An 18,460-nucleotide genomic window follows, 5' to 3' on the forward strand; every position below is an offset into this window, starting at 1 on the left:
GCAACTTGTATAAAAAATCAGATTGTGCAGGTACTTAAAGGTCAATAACTTCATGTATAGGCCATAATGCTTAATAAATGGACATTAATTGTTTCTTTCTGGACTGAAACCTTTCTTTACTGCATAAATCAGTGGAGGTTTATTTTAAGTACACAGACTTGTCTTTCTTCCCGTGACTTACAAATTGACTCGTATGCAGCAAAAATGTGCTTTGGATCCAGGGGAGAAGGAAGGAATGTACATCTTCTGTAGCACGTGAAGGCAAACACTGATTTTGTGTAAAATGAAGAAAAAGAAATGAAAGCTATGGTTTCCTGCAACTTTATCATGACTGTCTGGGCTAGGTTTGGAAAAACAACTTTAAGAGTCAGTCTTGCAACTGTTTTTTAATTTATTTCTCTGTTGAATACATTTTTAACTCTTCTCTCTTTCTCGCTCAGAAAAATGAGCGGTGGGTTGGCACCAAGCAAAAGCACAGTGTACGTGTCCAATTTACCCTTTGCTTTGACAAACAACGACCTGTACAGGGTAAGTTTTTAAGAGCCACATTGTTCAGAGTAAACTTGTTGACAAAAATTTTGAGTGTAAATACAATACAGATAGATATCTTAGAAAAGTTTGTCTTGATAAAGTTATTCCTAATGAAATGCAATGTTCTATCATTAAATCTTTTTACTTTGTTTTACATTTCAGATCTTTTCAAAGTATGGGAAGGTTGTCAAGTAAGTGACCTGCTATGGCCTGCTATTTTTGTAGCTTTCATTTTAAATATTTAATGTCTTTGCTTCACTTGAAAGTCTTGTGCTTTTTATAATTTAAGGATGAATGTGGAACTGTGTTGAAGTCCTGTTCATTTTTAATAAAGTATAAATATAACAACTGGAAGTTCTTGCAGTTACAACCATAATGTAAGAATATTTGTGTTGGGAACAGGTAACCAATTCTTAAGATCAAGTAGATTGTTGTCATATACCAATGGTCTTTTCTCTGAAATAGTTGAAACAGTACTCTTGTGGTAAATGTGGTTCCTTGTCCCCAGAACACAACTTGTGACATGAGGGGATGAGTTTAAAAGTGAGTGCTGTAGTAATCTGAGTTATACAGTGCTAAATTCAAATTTTTTTGAGCTCAGGAGTGTGTTTCGTGTGACAAACGGCAGGACAAAGCCAACATACAGCTTTAGAAAACACATTTTTTAAATTGCCTGAGAGGAAAACCTTGTGTATGGCTCTCATAGACATGCACTGACCAGTTATCTTGTTTCCAGGGTGGGTTGTCTTCCCTGTTTTAGTTGATTGCTGACCTACTGATTTAGAAAAATCCTGACCAAAGGTTGTAGTAACACCACAACAGTAAAGGTTGTGTTTCTGCCTTGAGGGGCCTAGTCTTCCTAAATATGACACTTCTGACCTGCCTGCTGTCATTTGGCAATATACCTGTACGCTGTGTGCTTGGGGGTGGGGGTCTCCTGCTGTCTTGAACTTGCCTGATAGGAGGATGAGAATCGTGTGAAGTATTGGCTGTATTATGCGTTGCTTATTTTAAAGGTGTTATAGCAGCATTCTCTATCTTTTTTTTTCCCTTTTTTTTTTTTTAATAGTTTCTAGTGTTTTATATGATTGATTGGGGTTTTTTTTAATATCATAGACAACAGAAATGGTGTTTTCAGATACCTATGCAGAAGAAACCCTGGACTGCAGCCTGTGTGAAAGTAGCTAATGTAGAACTTACAATTCTATCTCTGCAGTTACTGTTTTCCCCCACCTATATATTGTTCAGAAAAAAAATCACTTGCTGATACCTAATTTTTCCTGACATTTTGTCTTTTCACTGCCAGAAGTTAAACCAAATGCAAAGAGTCACAAAATACCATGTGTAAAATACTATAATGCTTTTTTTTGACTGTTTGGTTTTTGGGGGTTGTTTGTAGCTAGCAAAATTTGTTTACTCTTCATCCCTTTGCAAGCTGACCTGGCTATAAAGAGAGCAGATACCGTAGGGTTCTACTGGTATTCCCATTTCCCTATGAAACAGGCTAACAAGGATCAGGTTTCCTATTCCTAACTAGTCATTAATTCCCAAGAAAAATCTTTTCAAACATTAGCTTGATTTATGTAGGTCAGCTTTAACTTAATTAAGTAATCTTTAATAGACCTTTTTTTGAAGTGTGTCTTAAGTCAGCAAAATCATGCTGACTTTTCCTCTGTACTGCATTTCTCACCCTCATACATCCTAACTATTATGATTTCAGCTGAGTTTGTTCAGTGACAAATCAGACTTCCTAGGGCTCCAAGAAGTTGCTAACTTTTTAAAGATTTGTCACACTTGTTTATTTCTATGTTTGTGCTATTAACTGGTACATTCAATATCCCAGTTAGAACCCCAACAGTCATATTAGGGTGCCATTGGAACTCTTGGAAGAGTAACTTGGCAAAAGAACTGATAGAATTGTTCTGAAGTCAGTTTTATTGACACTTAAACTCAATGCATTCTATTGGACACAAATGTGTCCAAGAGGCTTTGGTAAAAAAACCCTCAGAATTCTAAGCTCTATCTTTCTATGCATGTACCTGGGGGAAAAATTGAGCTTTCTTTACTGAGCTCTTATTTTATACACTTCTTACTGTGTGGGTCATCTGTTACTTAGGTTCTCTGGCAGGCCCTCTGCATTGAAGGAGAATTTGTTTGTTGGGTGCTTTATTAATGTCCTGTTGCTTTCAGTTTAGGCTTGTAGTATTCTGCCTCTGGTGGACACAAGGAGTTTTTCCCTACTTTTTAACATGTACTTCTATGTACATGCAGACTGGCATTCTGTTTCCCACTCAGTATTTTTAGGGCTAAATATAATTAACATTGAGATTGAAAGAACTGAGGTGGTGTGGGTTCCCCCCTCCCTGCCCCCTTCACCTCTTGGCATTCTTTTTATTTGTTTGTTGTTCTTACTGGATCTAAATATTTCTTGAACTTCTTGATGTGCTACTGGAGCTGTTGATTCCATTGTTAGACTGAAGATTTAACTTTGTATGTCATGTAAAATAACACATGCATCCAGGACCTGCTTAAATTCCAGCTGGAGATACTTGTAGAACAATACTAGGTATACTTAACCACCTGTGGAGGTGGTTAGTCCTACACAAACATCGATTTCTCAGTTTGAATACAGTTCAATATGCAGGGTCTTTTGTAGCTTTTAGGAGGTTTTTTTATGTCCAAGATTATTCCTGAATTTTAATTTCACCTCCTGTATGTTTAGTACCCACCAGTTAGGTTGCCTGCAAATCTAAAGAGCATGTTCTCTGTTCTTCAAGTCATCCAAGGGAATAAAGAATAATACTCAATCCATAAAGACCCCACACTACTTGTAAGCATGTGGCCAGGTTAGATGTTCCTTTGAATTTCTGTTAGTGAGCCTTTCCATTCTTATATATACCTTTTCTTTTTTGCCATATAACAAAACTAAGATCCTACTGAGATCGTAAAGAAAAAAAATGTCTCTGAAGTAATTTTAGTGTATCAGTAATGTGGTTATATGTTTTCAGAGTTACTATTATGAAAGACAAAGACACCAGGAAGAGCAAAGGAGTTGCCTTTATTTTGTTTTTGGATAAAGAATCTGCACAAAACTGTTCTCGGGCACTTAATAATAAACAGGTAAATTGTGAAAAGTTGTTATGGCAGGAGGGGTTGGGTTTACAGTCTCAAAATATTTACTTTTTTTTTTTCCAATTTGCTGTAGTTGTTTGGAAGAGTAATAAAAGCCAGTATTGCCATTGATAATGGAAGAGCAGCAGAATTCATTCGCAGGCGTAACTACTTTGATAAGTCTAAGTGTTACGAATGTGGGGTGAGTAAAACCAGAGGTGAACTCCTGTGTCCCATCTTTTAACTCTGTTGTGGCTCAAGGCTAGCTGGCAACTATGCACCACCCTGCCACTTGCTCACTACCCCCAACAGCAGGACTGGGGGGAGAAAATTAGGAGAGTGAAAGTGAGAGAACACATGGGTTGAGATAAGAGCAGTTTAATAATTTAAATATAATACTAATAAGGTAATGAAAAGGAAAATAACAGAGAAAAATAAAACCCAAGAAAGACAATTGATGTGAATGAAAACAATTGCTCACCACCAGCTGACCGATGCCCAGCCAGTCCTCAGGCAGCGGCCCCCCATCCAACCTTCCCTTTAGTTTTATAGCTGAGCCTGTTGCCATATGTTATGGAATATCCCTTTGGTCAGTTGGGGCCAGCTGTCCCAGCTGTGTCACCTCCCAGCTTTTTGTGCACCCCAAGTCTCCTTGCTGGCAAGGTGGTGCGAGGAGCAGAAAAGGCCTTGACTGTATAAGCATTGCTCAAAAATAACAAACCCATCTCTGTATTATCAACGCTATTTTCAGCACAAATCCAAAACATAGCCCCATACCAGCTACTATGCAGAAAATTAACTGCACCCCAGCCCAAACCAGCACAGACTCTTAAGTTATTTCTTCAATTTGGCCATTGCTAATCCTGCCCATGCTGGTAAATTATACTTTTTTTTTCTGTTGATATTATCTTGCTTAACAGTTGTCCAATTTCCAAGGATGATAGTACCCCCTTTGTCTTTTCCTTGGGATTTTGGAGGTGGGGGAAAATCTGTAGATACGATTGCTGCTTAACATGCTGATGAGCAGACAGATCTGAGTATTAGTATAATGCTGTTTGAGAAGGAAAATTTCCTAATCTTTGCTTCAAAATACCTGCTTTTGCTATATCTTTGGAAGTTTGTCATATAGTTGGCACTAAAACAAACATTAGAAGCAACTGTTTTTATACAGAAATGTGATTTAGGTAGGCAGTTCTTCACTTTTCTGAACATAATAACATATAAGACTGAGATTTGGATAGTATTTCATGTCAAATACACACCTGGTTTATATTCCTAACACTTTTTAAAGCACAAATGTTGTCTCCTGTTTCTTAAACTGTTAATGCAGAAGTTTATGTCTTGTCTTGAGCATAAAAGCTGAGGTGTTCAGCTATTGCAACAGCCAGAGGAAATCTCCCTTGCTCACAGCATTCCCCCATCTGCGGTTAGACACGCGTGTCACCTCCCATCTCCTGGTTTCCATGGCAAGCTGATAGAGAAGAGTTTGTCTTCTGTGTGCTAATTCAGCATTCCATTTATCTTACTAATTGCTTCCATTCCCCCCCCCCGAACTGTCCTATAATAACTTTCCTCATGATGTATTTTAACATATAGTTGTTTGTAATGGCTTCTGTTAAGCAATATTTCTTTTTCTCCAAGGAAGCAGGACACTTAAGTTATGCTTGCCCTAAAAATATGCTAGGAGAGCGGGAGCCACCAAAAAAAAAAGAAAAGAAGAAGAGAAAGAAAGTAATTGAGCCAGAAGAAATGTATGTACAATTATTTACATGCTACTACTTTTAGGAAGCTTTTTAATACCAGACACTTAAAATAAAGATCTGTATATTTTTCTCTCTCCTGCATAATGAAGTGAGGGGGAGGAAGAAAGCGAAGAGGAAGGAGAAGACCCTGCTCTAGATAGCCTCAGCCAAGCCATAGCTTTTCAGGTACAGAATTGAGGCATTGCACATTTAATATTTATTATTATTTATTGCTATTCAAATGCTGCTCTACTTGTGTTTTTCTAGCTGCTTTTCAAAAGCTCTGAGAATACACCCTTATATCTGTACACTCTGTACACTCGGGGCACTCTTGCCTGGCAGTAGTTGGTGGTTTCTTCATATTGCAGGCATGCTCTGGCATGGGGGCATTGAGGAGCTTTTTTTTTTTGCTCTTTTGGGTTTTTATCTTTTTATGAGAATTTTTAACTTTTGCTATTGGCTATGTTTGTGCATGGCAATTCTTTCTTTCCTTCAAGCTCTTTTGCTGCTTAGTTTCCTGTCATCTCTGCTGTGATGCTTTATGAGGTTTTTGGTCCACAAATCCCTCTTTAACTGAGCAGACAGAAAAACCAATCGTGTATAAATGACCAGGTACATGCTCTGCCCTCAATCACTTGAACAAGATCTATTTCTGGAGCACTTCCTGTGCGTGATGCAGTCCATTGTGGTCTCTAATAGACCTCTTCTCTCTAAAAATATTTACTGTTTTTTTTGTTTTCTGGAGAGATACTCTGACAGCTGTATTACTGTCTTCTTTAATACTTCTTCACAGGCTTTTGCTTATGACACAGAGCAAGCCTGTTGTGATGTTCAGATTTCTTGGCTCACTAGTCCTCAGCTGTCCCCTGCATGCCCATTCCCCAAAAAAACTTCTCAAGAGTTTTTAAGATAACTTTGTTCTGAATATGACTGTAATGAGTGCAAAACTTTTACATGATGTAGTCCAAAAAATTTATGCAAATATGCAGTTATCCCCTGTCCCCTCTGAAAACTCCACAATTGGAAATAAAACCTATAAATGTGAACAAGCCATGAAACATTCCTATTTCTCTTGCCATCCAAAGATTTTAATTAGCCCAGCATATTTCCCAGTAAAAATCAGAAGAATCTGTTTGAACCTTCAGTTGAATGACCTTTACATTCCTCAAGACACTCATTCCCTGAATGAATGACTGCGAAAGACAACAGGCAGAAGTCTTGTCAGTGGAACAAAGCCGATGCAATAATGTCAATTTAAAACCTGATGCATTCTTTGCTTCAGATGTCAGCTGCTCTGTAGTTCTGTAGGTTTGCCATGGGCAGAGTTCCTCTCTTTGGAAACAGAGGGTGCTCCATGTGGCCTGCATTGATGCAGAAGACTTACTGTTTGCATGTGAGATCTACTTTCAGAAGTGTTTTTCAGTGCGTTCATCACACAGTTTAATTGGAAACAGAGAGAAACCTTTTGAATTCCTTATCTTATTAAATAATTCCATGCATCTTAATGATTAGTGTTATTATTTGTAATGCATCTTAATTTTTCTAAATCCTAGCTAATTCTTTTCCTTCTTTCATTGTAGCAAGCCAAAATTGAGGAAGAAGAACAAAGATGGACACAGACTGCAGGGGAATCTTCAGTTTCAGATGATTCAAAACGTCCACGGATTAAAAAAAGTGCTTATTTCAGTGATGAGGAAGAACTTAGTGACTGAAATAATACTGATGTATGTGCGTATATAATATATATAGTGTACATTTTGTAAAGTGCTATGGAGTTATTTGTAATACAGGTCTGTCTTGGTGTCAAAGACACTTATTGAAAATCAGGTTGTAGTTCTACCCTGCCTTCAAACCTCCTGTATTTTGATCTCTCTCTCTCTCAAAACTTAACCTTTCAAGGCAGCTTCTTAAGAAAATTGTGTTTCTACGCTTAACTCCAGAAAAATATTTGGGAGTGAAATCTTTCGTACAAGGATTTTCCAAGTTTTTTTCCTAAGAGGGGTTCCTCTTGGAATCACCATTGCTGATCACATACCGATGCTTTATGTATTGCTTTACTTCCAAATAGGCAATAAACAGTGCTTTAATAGTACTTTACTAGCATATGAATCTTGCACTAGTTCTTGTTTATAGGGTTGAATTTCAGCCTTAAGCATTGTACTAGTCTTTTAAATTTTATGCAGGAATATATTAAATTACTGTCACATCAATTTGGGCTGTGAAATCATTTTAGACTAAACAATACATCTGTTTTCCAAAAGGGTATTAAGATGTTGATCTGTCTTATACACATTTTTAGTAACTTGCTGTACACTTCATAGTACTGTATAGCCTGTATACAATACAGGCTTGATAGGAGGTGCAAGTTAAAAGTGATGTGATGAATTCCATCTTGAGGCACACTTGGTATTTTTCTAAGAGTGATAGTTATGTTGCTTTTGCATTAAAAACTAGAACAGCTGTATGTTTTTAAAATGGGAATGTGCATAGGTTTTAATATGCTCTACTGGGATATTTAAAATCTCTTGCTATGTTAAGGGCTCTGTCTCTTCTAACTGCAATTTGGGTTCCCACTTTCACAAGCATTCCAAAACAAGTTCTGTACAAACTACTCGAGCCACAGAATGGGGAGAAATATTGGGCTTTATAGACAGTAAGATTTTTGACTCAATAATACAAAGCATGTTTTTAAAAGTTACTTTGTGACTTTCAGCTGAAAGTACATTAAATCTGAAGCTTCCTTTACTGAGTTTTGGAAAGATCTCTTGATACTGAATAGATGAGTGCTAAAGTGCCCAGTTTATCTTAGTGCTCATAAAGGCAGATCACTGTACATCATGTGTGTAATAATGAAGACTTAGAAGTTCTAAACTCTGCTAAGGAAGAAAATCTTGCTGCCAACATGCTTCTCTGCAAATGCTAGGTTAGGGCTCAATGGCAGCCTAAAAAAAAAAAGCAAGACAAACAATAATATGCCACTACTTAAAATTGGGGTTTGTCATCTTCTCCAATACCATGTTCAATGCTATTTTTTTAAAAAAGATAGAAAACTAAAATGTGACAGAGGACGAGTTTGATATTGTCCATGACTTTGATTTGGAAATGTTTGCTGGCTTATAATAATTGAGATTTCAGTGAAGTTATCAGGCAGCAAGATTCAAACTTTTATTTCTAACGCTGTGTGATGTAGTAGTGGAACTTCCTGCTATGAGACTTTGCAAAGTCATAGGGTCAAAAGGATTAGACTTGTATGTGGAATGTGATATTTATAACTATTAGTTTAAGTACATTCTCCACTCAGAAATGTCCTAAATTACTGACTACCTCTAACTGTAAAATATACAGAGCTATTAACAGTCTAGGAGTGTTTTATTCTTACACACTTTCCTGTTTCATATTTGCTACTGGTGTCTTGTCAGAAAGAAAAAAAACAAAACTGACCTTTGTTCTGACCTAATACAGCACTTTTTCAGGAGTTCCAGTAGCTGAAGCATGTTCATAGATCTTTCTACTCTGCTGCTCTGCCTCACTGCTTTCCCCGTAGGATTTCCTTTTGTCAGTGTGAAGCAGTAGCTGCAATCCAGACTATTATAACTGACCCAGTGGTGTTCCTCCATGCTCTTTTGTTCCAAGCATGAAGTCACTTGAGATAGGTCACATTGGAAAAGAAACAGATAAAAATGAGCTTGCTCCTGTGAAGAATTGGTATCTAGAATTCCTTACCTTAAAGCATCTTCCTTTAACAGTTTTCTTAACTCTGTTTGAACTCCTATTGATTGGCAGTACTTACAGTTTTTTGCTTAGAGTCTGGGTAAAAGAAAAAAGCACCTAGGGCCTAAAGTAGGACCTAGAGGGACTTTGGATGAGTATGATTTTTGCACTTTGGTCTCCTGAATAATTTTAAGTTTCTAGTCTTTGTTGGCAAGATAATGAATGAAGCACGTTTAGGTGAGAAATTTAGAACACTAGCATTAGCTAACCATTAAGTTAGATGACATGAGTACCTGTTCTGCTTGCTTAAATCCAAAATTGTTGCCTGCAGCACCCCTTGATGCAGCTACCTCATTCTGGAAAAAGGCCAAAACTGAGTCTGGTTTTGAACTTTGAGCACCAAGGGACTTGCTCCTGTTCGTGCTCAACCTCACCTGCTCCAAAGAGCATGGCTTCAAGTTTGCATCTGAGTCTGGTCAGTGCTGAGAAACTAGATAGAGTGTTAACTAGGCTCCTAATTTAGGTCAGGCCAATAGGGTGCAATTAGTTATCAAAACTCAAGCGACAGAGTGGTGCTTTTGTCAGAATTTGGTATATTAAAGTACCACCTCAGGAAGCAGAAAGCAGCTTTGGTGGCTGCATGGCTCTGGGCCAGACAGAGAGGGCTATGAAGCCATGTTATCAAAAGAGAGAAGAACAAAAAATGCTTTGTAGAACACCTTCCTGTTATTGTTAGAAAAACCACAGGGGTTTGTGGGTGGGGTGTTTTGTGTTGGTTTGGGTTTGTTTTTTTTTTTTTTAAGTATTTTGAGGACCTAGCTTAGGCTAGCAAGCCGAATGCTAATTTTAGAGTATATATAATATGGCTTTGATTACAGAGAAAATGGCATTAAGGAGCAGACAGTCGTGGGTTGGTTTGGGTTTTTTTTAATAACATCAAGAACTCGGATCTTTCTGCAAACCTCCACTTAACTAGATTTTGTCTTTTGTAGTTTCAAAACAGCTTGAAGTTTGTCAAAAATAACACTTTCTGGGTCACAGGGCCTCTTGTCTGTTGAAATGGCTAAGTAGTTTCTCAAAAGAAGATGACTTTTATCTGTCCTTGGGGAAGAAGGGGCTGTGGAAGGGGCATGGGGATGATTAGCTTAACTGATTATAAATTATATTGCTGATATTGTGCCTGTGCAGCACTGGTGAAACTGTTGCAGCTATGAGACACTGAAGTAAATTTAGTCCATGTTTAGCAGGCTCCCACTCTGTTCTTGGCATATTCAGGTTACTACTCTCAGCAGAGCAATAGAAGGGGCTGTAAATATAAAGAACTCTGTGTAGCTAAATAGGTGATGTCTGGAACAAATTGTAAACGCTGTATCTTTGGCTTCTGGGTCATGGTGTTCTCTGGGACAGCCCTTTTTTAATCTGCAGAGATGACTTACTGTAGTATGGGAGGGTGAGCTCTGCACGCTATTTGGCTGTAGTCTGAGGCACAAAATATTAAATTGCTTAGAAAAGCTAGACGTAAAATGGGATTTATTAAGTGCTACTGTGAATGATCGAAAATAACTCGCATAGAGACATCTTTGTTTCCACTTTCTACTCTATTTGGCATCTGCAGTGTCAATATGATAATATATACCATCACAATTCCACGATTGCTCTTCTATAAAAACATTTCAAATAACACCCTTCCAGATGTGTTATCTTAAAATAACCAGTACTGGATAGCTGATTGCTTCTTTTTAATATAGATTAAAAAACTGGTTTTAGGTGTCCTCAAAACATTCCTATGGAACAGCTTTGTTTGTCTCACAAATCTTAACAGGGTGAGGTTTTTTTCTGTAGCTGTTGACAGCAATATTAAAAATTACTACACTGATCCTTCTTTAGAGAAGAAGGTGTAAAGCAGAGGGTTTAGTCACTCTCAGTGTAGGTGACCTTATTGTAACTATCCTGATGCCTGTAAAAAATGTCCTAGAAGGGATAGGCTGAGGAGATCCTGTATGTAAAAGAAAGCAGTATTTTTTAAGTGGAAGAATTGTAGAGGTTTGTGAAAATGTTTTGTCAGTGCCAGGCTAACCCTGACCCTCCTGTGCATTCAGACAGATGAGATGTGTGCTTATACAAGTATTTAATGGATGTGATAGGTAACACAGCAAGTAAAGAGTTTCAGAAATTGTGGCAGTAAAATGTGATAAAAGGAATCTAACCAACCCGGTGCGGCAATGTAGGTCACAGTGGCTTGAAGAAATACCACAGTTACTAGTATGAGAACTGTCCTGTCTGATTAATAGGATGCTTTAGAGAGTCAAATACAACTCTGAGATTATGAGTCCATCAAAGGCAACAGCCACAAGCCTACTTTAAGATGAGCTAATCCATGAAAATCCAGCTTTATCAATACACAGTTAAAGAAAATTAGAAGGCATCTGAATTTAGCTACTGCATCAATCTTGGTGCAGTACCGCCAAAACTGTCACTTGGTTGCAGGAGTACAGTTGCATTGTTATAACTGCATATGTGGTGGCAGAGGACATAGATGTGTTCTGCCCAATGAATGGATGTGGGTATGGAAGAAGAACCCAAAACAGAACCAAAAGGGATATTAAGGACTGTGTGGGTATCCTGTGAAGTTCCAAGGCACTGAATTGTATTTTTAGAGTGAATGGGATAGAACTGCTTGTACTACGCTGGGCTTAGTTGAAAAATAAGTGTCTCATATATGAAAAATTAGGAACCTTTTGTTAGTACAAGTTTGTACTGATGTGCAAATGTTCAAGAAAGGGAGAAGAGCTGAAGGAAAATATGTTCTACAAAGGACCTCCCTTGGGATGCCCTTGATGTGTGAATTTGATTAGGTGGCAAAGAGCCATCTGCCCATGAAGCCTGGAGCCATGAGGTTGCATATGAAATGAAATGACTTAGTAGCATATGGCAGTTAGGAAAGATGAGAACATGCAGTACTTGGACATGATGGGTTTGAGTTCATGAACCATGTATCTGGAATGAGTGACTGTAGTTCTTGAAATTATGTTCTTTCAAAGAAAATTTCTGAAAATACAAGAGCTGGATTTATTTTCATCTGCTGCAGCATAACACTCTTAAGAAGTGTTTTTACTGTGGGAGGCTTTCACAGGAAAGCCTTGACAGAGGAAACTCAGTTAATTAAAATCTGGAACACAGTTCTGCAGCAAGAGTAGATTCTCTGCAAGTCCCATGCCTGTGGCATCCCAGAGAATGCAGGGCCCCAGGGCATTATTCATGTTCATATTTAATTTAGCTGAAGCTACTGGAGAATATCCAGAATCCTTTCCATTTGCTGCACAATTTAGGTCAAGCCCATGATGGAGTACTTCAGGACAAAGTGGCCTTTGCAAAACTTTTACCTTTTTTTTCATTCTTCTGTTGTTTGTGCTAGGATGGTGGATTTTGTACCATATTTCACCCATGTTGTCCCGCTAAATATTGAAAAAGTACAAAAGTAGAAGATGTTATTATTGCTCCTCCTAACTTACTGCCAGAGGAGGAGGGAAGGAGGAAGGCAGGGCAAAGAAGTGAGTAGGCCAAATGTCCATCCATTATAAGCATGTATTAATTATGCCAAATATTTTCGTGTTTCTTTGTACAGATTCCTTTCTTAATAGTACTTTAGATCAGAATTTATGAGGATTAAATTATACGTGGATGTCTGGAGTACATAGGTGTAAATTCTTACTGCAAAGATTTTATTTCAATCACATAGAAGTGTAACGTGGTTTATATTAATGGGACTCAGTACATCTTCACGTTATCTTCATGCTTCAGCTGTCTTCTCCTGGGGAACAATGACACCTTTCTGCTAGTAGAATTCTTTATTCTAAACTGTTTTTTACATACGTGTTAGATTTAAGTAGATTCTGACATGGGAGGATGGAATACAGACAGCACAATGGCTTTGTGGAAATTAAGGGATGTATTATGCTTAGGAGGGGAGGAAGGAGAGCTTCAGAAGTGGGGGGAAAAAAAGATAATTGGCAAATGAAGCTAAGAATATTGGTAGAGCAAAGGAGATCAGCATCAGAATAAAGGGCAAAAAGGAGAAAAAAACGTCAACTGAAAACAAACACATACAATGTTCTGTAACATTAATTTCCCTCTAATTAAAGAAGTCTTTTACAGGAAGTGAGTGATTTTGTGTGTTGCACTGAAGGTTTGTTTTTCACATGCAACTCTGAACTCAGTTATCTGATTTTCTCAGATGCTAAACTTCACAGCAATATGGCAAAGGTGAATGCAGCTCAGCTTTTTTCGAAAAATAAAGACACGGGTGACTTCCTAACCTATCCTTTGTGTCACTGGTTATTGTTCAAGAGCTCTTTAGCTAATAAATAACTTCTAAGACCTAATGATGCCTCTAAAAACCAGTGTCTCTTAAACTCACTTCCCTGCTCTCCTGTCCCTCCTTCCCCCGTGGAACTGTTCTTGTTCAGAGTTTTCCCCAGTTCTTCCAGCTCTCTGGATGACAAAGTCATTCTATCTCTATTCTCTTCAACATTGATATGATTTATGCTGAAGGTTTTTCCTCGTTCATAACTTGCTGTTTGTTCTTCTACCTATGACAAAGGTTTCCTCCCTACATTTCTGTCTCTATCAGATGGAGAGATTTCTGTTCTGTGGATTTTTGTGTGTTTATCCAGTCTGCAGACCAGCTTCAGGGTGTCTCGGAACTATGATTTATTTGCAAGATGCTTTCTTAAAAAAAAAAAAAAAAAAAAAAAAAACAACACATTGCTTTCCAGATATGCCATTCATTCATTTAGTTATTCTGTCCAATTGATTTTCTACTTTTACTGCCATTGACTAAATTTAATATCTAAATAAAGGGCTAGGTTTACAACTGAAGGAGACTTTACTCATTCAGGTTCTTTTTCCTTCAATAAACTGCTAATAATGTGAGGGCTTCAGTTATCACATCAATTTTTTAATTTTCAATTAACCACAAGAATATAAAATGTTTAAAAATGGACACAACTTTATCAAGCTAAAGTGTGCAACTAATAATAAAAGTTCATCCTATGTTTTGCTTTAAAATTACTTCCATTAGCAATGAATAAGGAACAAGAAGTTAATTCCAAAATTTGCTGCCTGGAAACTTTCCTCTGCCATCTCTGTTCCTCCCTCTTCTTGCAATATCATTGTTACAGTTCCTTGACATAATATGAATGAGTTAAATTGAATTCACTGAGATGATTAAAATATATATGGTCATCATTAACTAAATTATGGCAAAAACAGCAATGAATCACACAGGCTAATGTTTGCTGCCATGTTTGATGACAGATGTATCATACTTAGGCTTTAGCTGATGAGAGAGGCCAATAAACTATATTTCAAATGTCTAGACATATTCCTTTGGAGAATACTCAAGCATGAGTTTCAAACACGCCTCCAGTCTGAGTGATAAGTGCATTATTCATGGATAACTGGTTTTAAAAGATGTATTTTGTGCCACAGTATTATGATAGGCAGTACTTTTTGCCATTGCTATCTTAAAAGGTTTATTATCTGTCCCATTACTTTTTTTCTTTCTTCCCTTCCCCCTCCTTTTCATGGGTGTAAGAGTTCACTGTGGAAATCTGCTGATGTCTGGCAGAAAATACTCACTTTAGAAGCATATCTTTATTTCTAAGATAGAAAACAGGGCGGTGGGGAATCTCTGTAATATTTTAATATGATTTCAAAGCTTAATCTTAAGTCTTAAGCTTAATCACTTAATCTACTGTACTTCAATTAATTTAGAAATAAAAATCTGCTGATTGTCTCTTTTAATAAGAATAAGCCAATATGCAGCTGGTTATTCCATATTTTGCTTCATATTTCTATAGATCCATACTCAAACTGTTCCCAAATGTTCATATTTCTTAATAATACCACTACACCTGAGTACTGGCTTAGGGAAACAGTATTTCAACTCAAATTTCAATCACAGGAGAGAACAGAGACTGGGAGGAGCCTCAGTAGGCTTTTATCATTTATATGGCATGGATAGTTTGTTAAGAAACAGGAAAGTCATATGATGTAAAGAAACCACCTTGCTGAAATCCCAGATGACAGATCAGTCAGACCACTCTTACTGGTTTCCCTGTTATTTCCCTATTATTAACACCTACTTTTCTCATCCAGAGACGGTAGCTCAAGTTTCACTTAGTAAAACTACTATTGATCCCATTAATCTTCAAAAGTGTTGCAACAAAACCAAAGTAGTAAGAGATGAAAACCCAGAGCTCATGGGAAGTAGTCAAAAGCAAAAAAGGCAATTCCTTAAAGAAGCTATGCTAAATGGATTATTACAAACTACCCAAAAGTGGAATAAAACAAGATGTGAAATAAAAGCTCAGCTTAACTAAACCATTAACTCAGTGTTAAAAAGGAAAGGGGAACCAAGGGCAGTTTGCTAAATGTAATTAGCAAAAGAATACAGAAGTAAAATCAAAAGATCAGACAATCAAAGAAGGAACAGTAATGAGTGTTACACAAATACCAAGAAAAGAGGAATGTGTTCACAGGAAGGGTAAAAAACAGGGAACAAACTGATCCGCCCTTCAACAGGGAGAGGTTCTCAGTGCAGCAGCTGAAAAGGCAGAGGGGTTTCAGCCCTGGTGGAATCAGCTCTCACTAATACAGTCAGCTCTAATGCTAGCAAGCATCTATCAGAGTGCAAGCTGCAACTGGGAAAGAGAGGGGTAGGGAATGCCTAGATTGGTTAGATGTTGTTAAAATAGCTGAGTCTCCCTGAGTATCTGGAGACCCTAGGCAATTTCAGGAGTTGTCTTTGAGAATTTGCATTTACAAGTATACACTTGGATTCTGGTCTTAAAAAAAATAGGAGCTGAGGAAATTTAGACCCAGAGTTTAAAGGAATCCTGAAGAAAATTATCGAGCAAAGTGGTGAGAAAGAAAAATCAATACAGACTGCAATTAATCTGATGTCTTTCTGTACAAGGGTACGGATTTTGCACGTGGAAGAAGAGGTAGATATCATGTATCTTGACTTCATTAACATTTGTGATATTGTGACACAGTGACAACATGGTGTAAATGCTACTACTGTAATCTACGTGAAAATTGTTGGGGAAAACTGCTCTCAGTAGTTCATAGACAAACTGATGAGATGTACTGAGTAGGGTTTTGCAGAGATCTGTCACAAATGTGATACTGTTCAATACTCTCTTTAAAACCCTGGACAGTGGAATGGAAAATATGCTATTAAAACTTGTGAATAACGAGCATCACTTAGGACACCAGCTGTCTTGGCTTTTCATCTGATACTGCTGAATATTGAATGGGCGTAAGAATAGCTCTTCCTTTCCTGGCTGTTCCTGAGCTAATCAGTTACCTCTGATGACCTCTGCACGCACCTTCTGCTCAGCCCTTGCTTCTCCCCACAGTTCTTCCACGCTGGTGTGGGCTTCTGCCCTCTGCTCATCGCGGCGATTTCAGCAGCCAAATGACCTGTGCTGAAGGCCTGTGTGTAGTCTTACGGGGACGGTGGCAAGATGATTGGCAACTAAGTGCATCTCCAAGGTAGAGTATTTTAATAAAAGCTTCCCAAATAAAAACGGGACTGAAACCCCTAAATTCCACACAACTGACTGTTTTTTCATGGCTGATCTAAGCTTTCAGTAGGTTCTTTCCCAGAGAGTGATAGTTCTGGTAATGTTTGATTCACAGGCACATTAATATTTCAGGAAGAGATCCTTTAAAGCTGGGTAAGATGGAGTTTGTTTGTATTGGGGAGGGGAGCTCTTTGTTTGGGGGTTTGTATTTTGGGTTTTGGTTTGTTGTTTGTTTGTTTGTTTTTTATCTTCGAAGTCCTGTCTAGCAAAGCAAGACTGTCTTTTCCTTAGAGGCAAGTTATAAGATCTTCAAAGCTAATAACTGTTCTCGGTCTTTCAAGGCTATATTGAAGCCTGGGGCCATAGACTGTATTTCCCACAGCACCCAGCAAGCTCCATTATGCTTGTGATGTGATGCTCCTCTAACCATCAATAACCTCCCATCACTAACAAGGTCAAATATCACATTTAAAATACTCCAGTGTTCTTAGATTGAGGGCATTAGGGCTTATACTCCTCCACAGTAGGAGGCTGGAGGCCTGGCAAAGTTGTAGGGAGAGACATCCATGGCCATTGTAGTCAATGCCAAAGCTGAAATACAAATTTTCAGGGCTCGTTTGAATTCAACCCCTTCAGTCTGTCGGCATGGAGCTTATCAGCACGTGGGGGAAAGAATGAGAAACAGGCTCTTGAGCACAAGTGACAAAACTGGAAAAAAGGGCGCTTTAAATGTGTTCTTACACTTCAAGAGTTTTTGTTAATTTGAAAGAGAGCCTTGTGAGGGATCATGATTTAAAGAGGAGGCAACTGCAAGCAATTTCCATTAAACACCAAGAGACAATAGACCTGAGTGAGGTGTTGGTCATGTTCATTACCTTTCTTACCTAATTGTGTGATGCTATCAAGCCCTACTCACAGGAAACCCAGCCGCTCTCATTATGTGTAGAATCACAGCGCTAAATAACAATGTGGTTAAATGAGAAGAGTCAATGCTTTACCAATTTTGCAGTTTTCCCCTTATGTTTGCAAGGCAGTAAGCTGAAAATTTCCAGGTCCTGCTTTGATAGATCACAGCTTGTAATTATAGTCACGTTGCATGGGAACGTGGGCACACTGCTGGCTAGATTAGAGAAAGAGATAGACAAGATCGAAGCCTCCCTGTTATTTTTTTCTCTCCGGGTATGCTAACATGTGCCTATTTTAGGAATTTTGTTGAGAATGTTTTCATACTTTTTCTCCTTTCTTCATTTTTATAGCTCTGAAGGTTTCAGTGGTTCTACTTTGTTTCACTTCAAATAAATTCTTCTTTTCCTTGACCTTTATCTATTTCCACCGTATTCATTTGACTGTACTGTATTCCTTTCCTCCCTTTACTGCAATCTGAGCTCTCCACCCCTTCTACTGCTGTCTCCACCTCCCTCCCTGGAGGCAGCCCCAGTCATTATCACCTCTCCTTCACTCCTCTCTGCCCTGACATCAGCTCGAAGCTCGATGACACACAGTTTCCTGCTGCAGAGGAGGCTGTTCATTGCCAGCTTTTATTTATTTAACCATCCTCTTTCACAACGGTGCTTTACAGTTTATTGTAAAAGATACAGGAAAGAAAATCGAACAGTGGTTTACAGAGGGGTGAGGTAGAGCTGTGGGTCCACCCGTTGCCCCTGGCTCCCGCCCTGTGCTCCAGCAACGCTGAAGGGCTGGGAGTCATGGCCTGGCAAAGCACTAAACCTGACGTTGAGCGATTTGCACCCCATCAAAATATTGCAGCTACAT

The 18,460-nt window shown here is 38.2% G+C and overlaps 1 protein-coding gene across 1 annotated transcript; it reads left to right on the forward strand.

Annotated features, from left to right (window-relative positions):
- The first annotated feature begins 439 nt into the window (after window positions 1-439).
- ZCRB1 (zinc finger CCHC-type and RNA binding motif 1) lies at window positions 440-7,331 on the forward strand. The gene is made up of 7 exons (XM_008950322.1): window positions 440-528; window positions 694-722; window positions 3,540-3,651; window positions 3,737-3,844; window positions 5,284-5,393; window positions 5,495-5,570; window positions 6,965-7,331. The coding sequence occupies exons 1-7, from the start codon at window positions 445-447 to the stop codon at window positions 7,094-7,096; spliced, it is 651 nt and encodes a 216-aa protein (XP_008948570.1). The 5' UTR covers window positions 440-444; the 3' UTR covers window positions 7,097-7,331.
- Window positions 7,332-18,460: the final 11,129 nt, after the last annotated feature.

The sequence above is a fragment of the Merops nubicus genome, unplaced genomic scaffold (genome assembly GCF_000691845.1).
Source record: "Merops nubicus isolate BGI_N331 unplaced genomic scaffold, ASM69184v1 scaffold12062, whole genome shotgun sequence".
Lineage (NCBI taxonomy): Eukaryota > Metazoa > Chordata > Aves > Coraciiformes > Meropidae > Merops > Merops nubicus.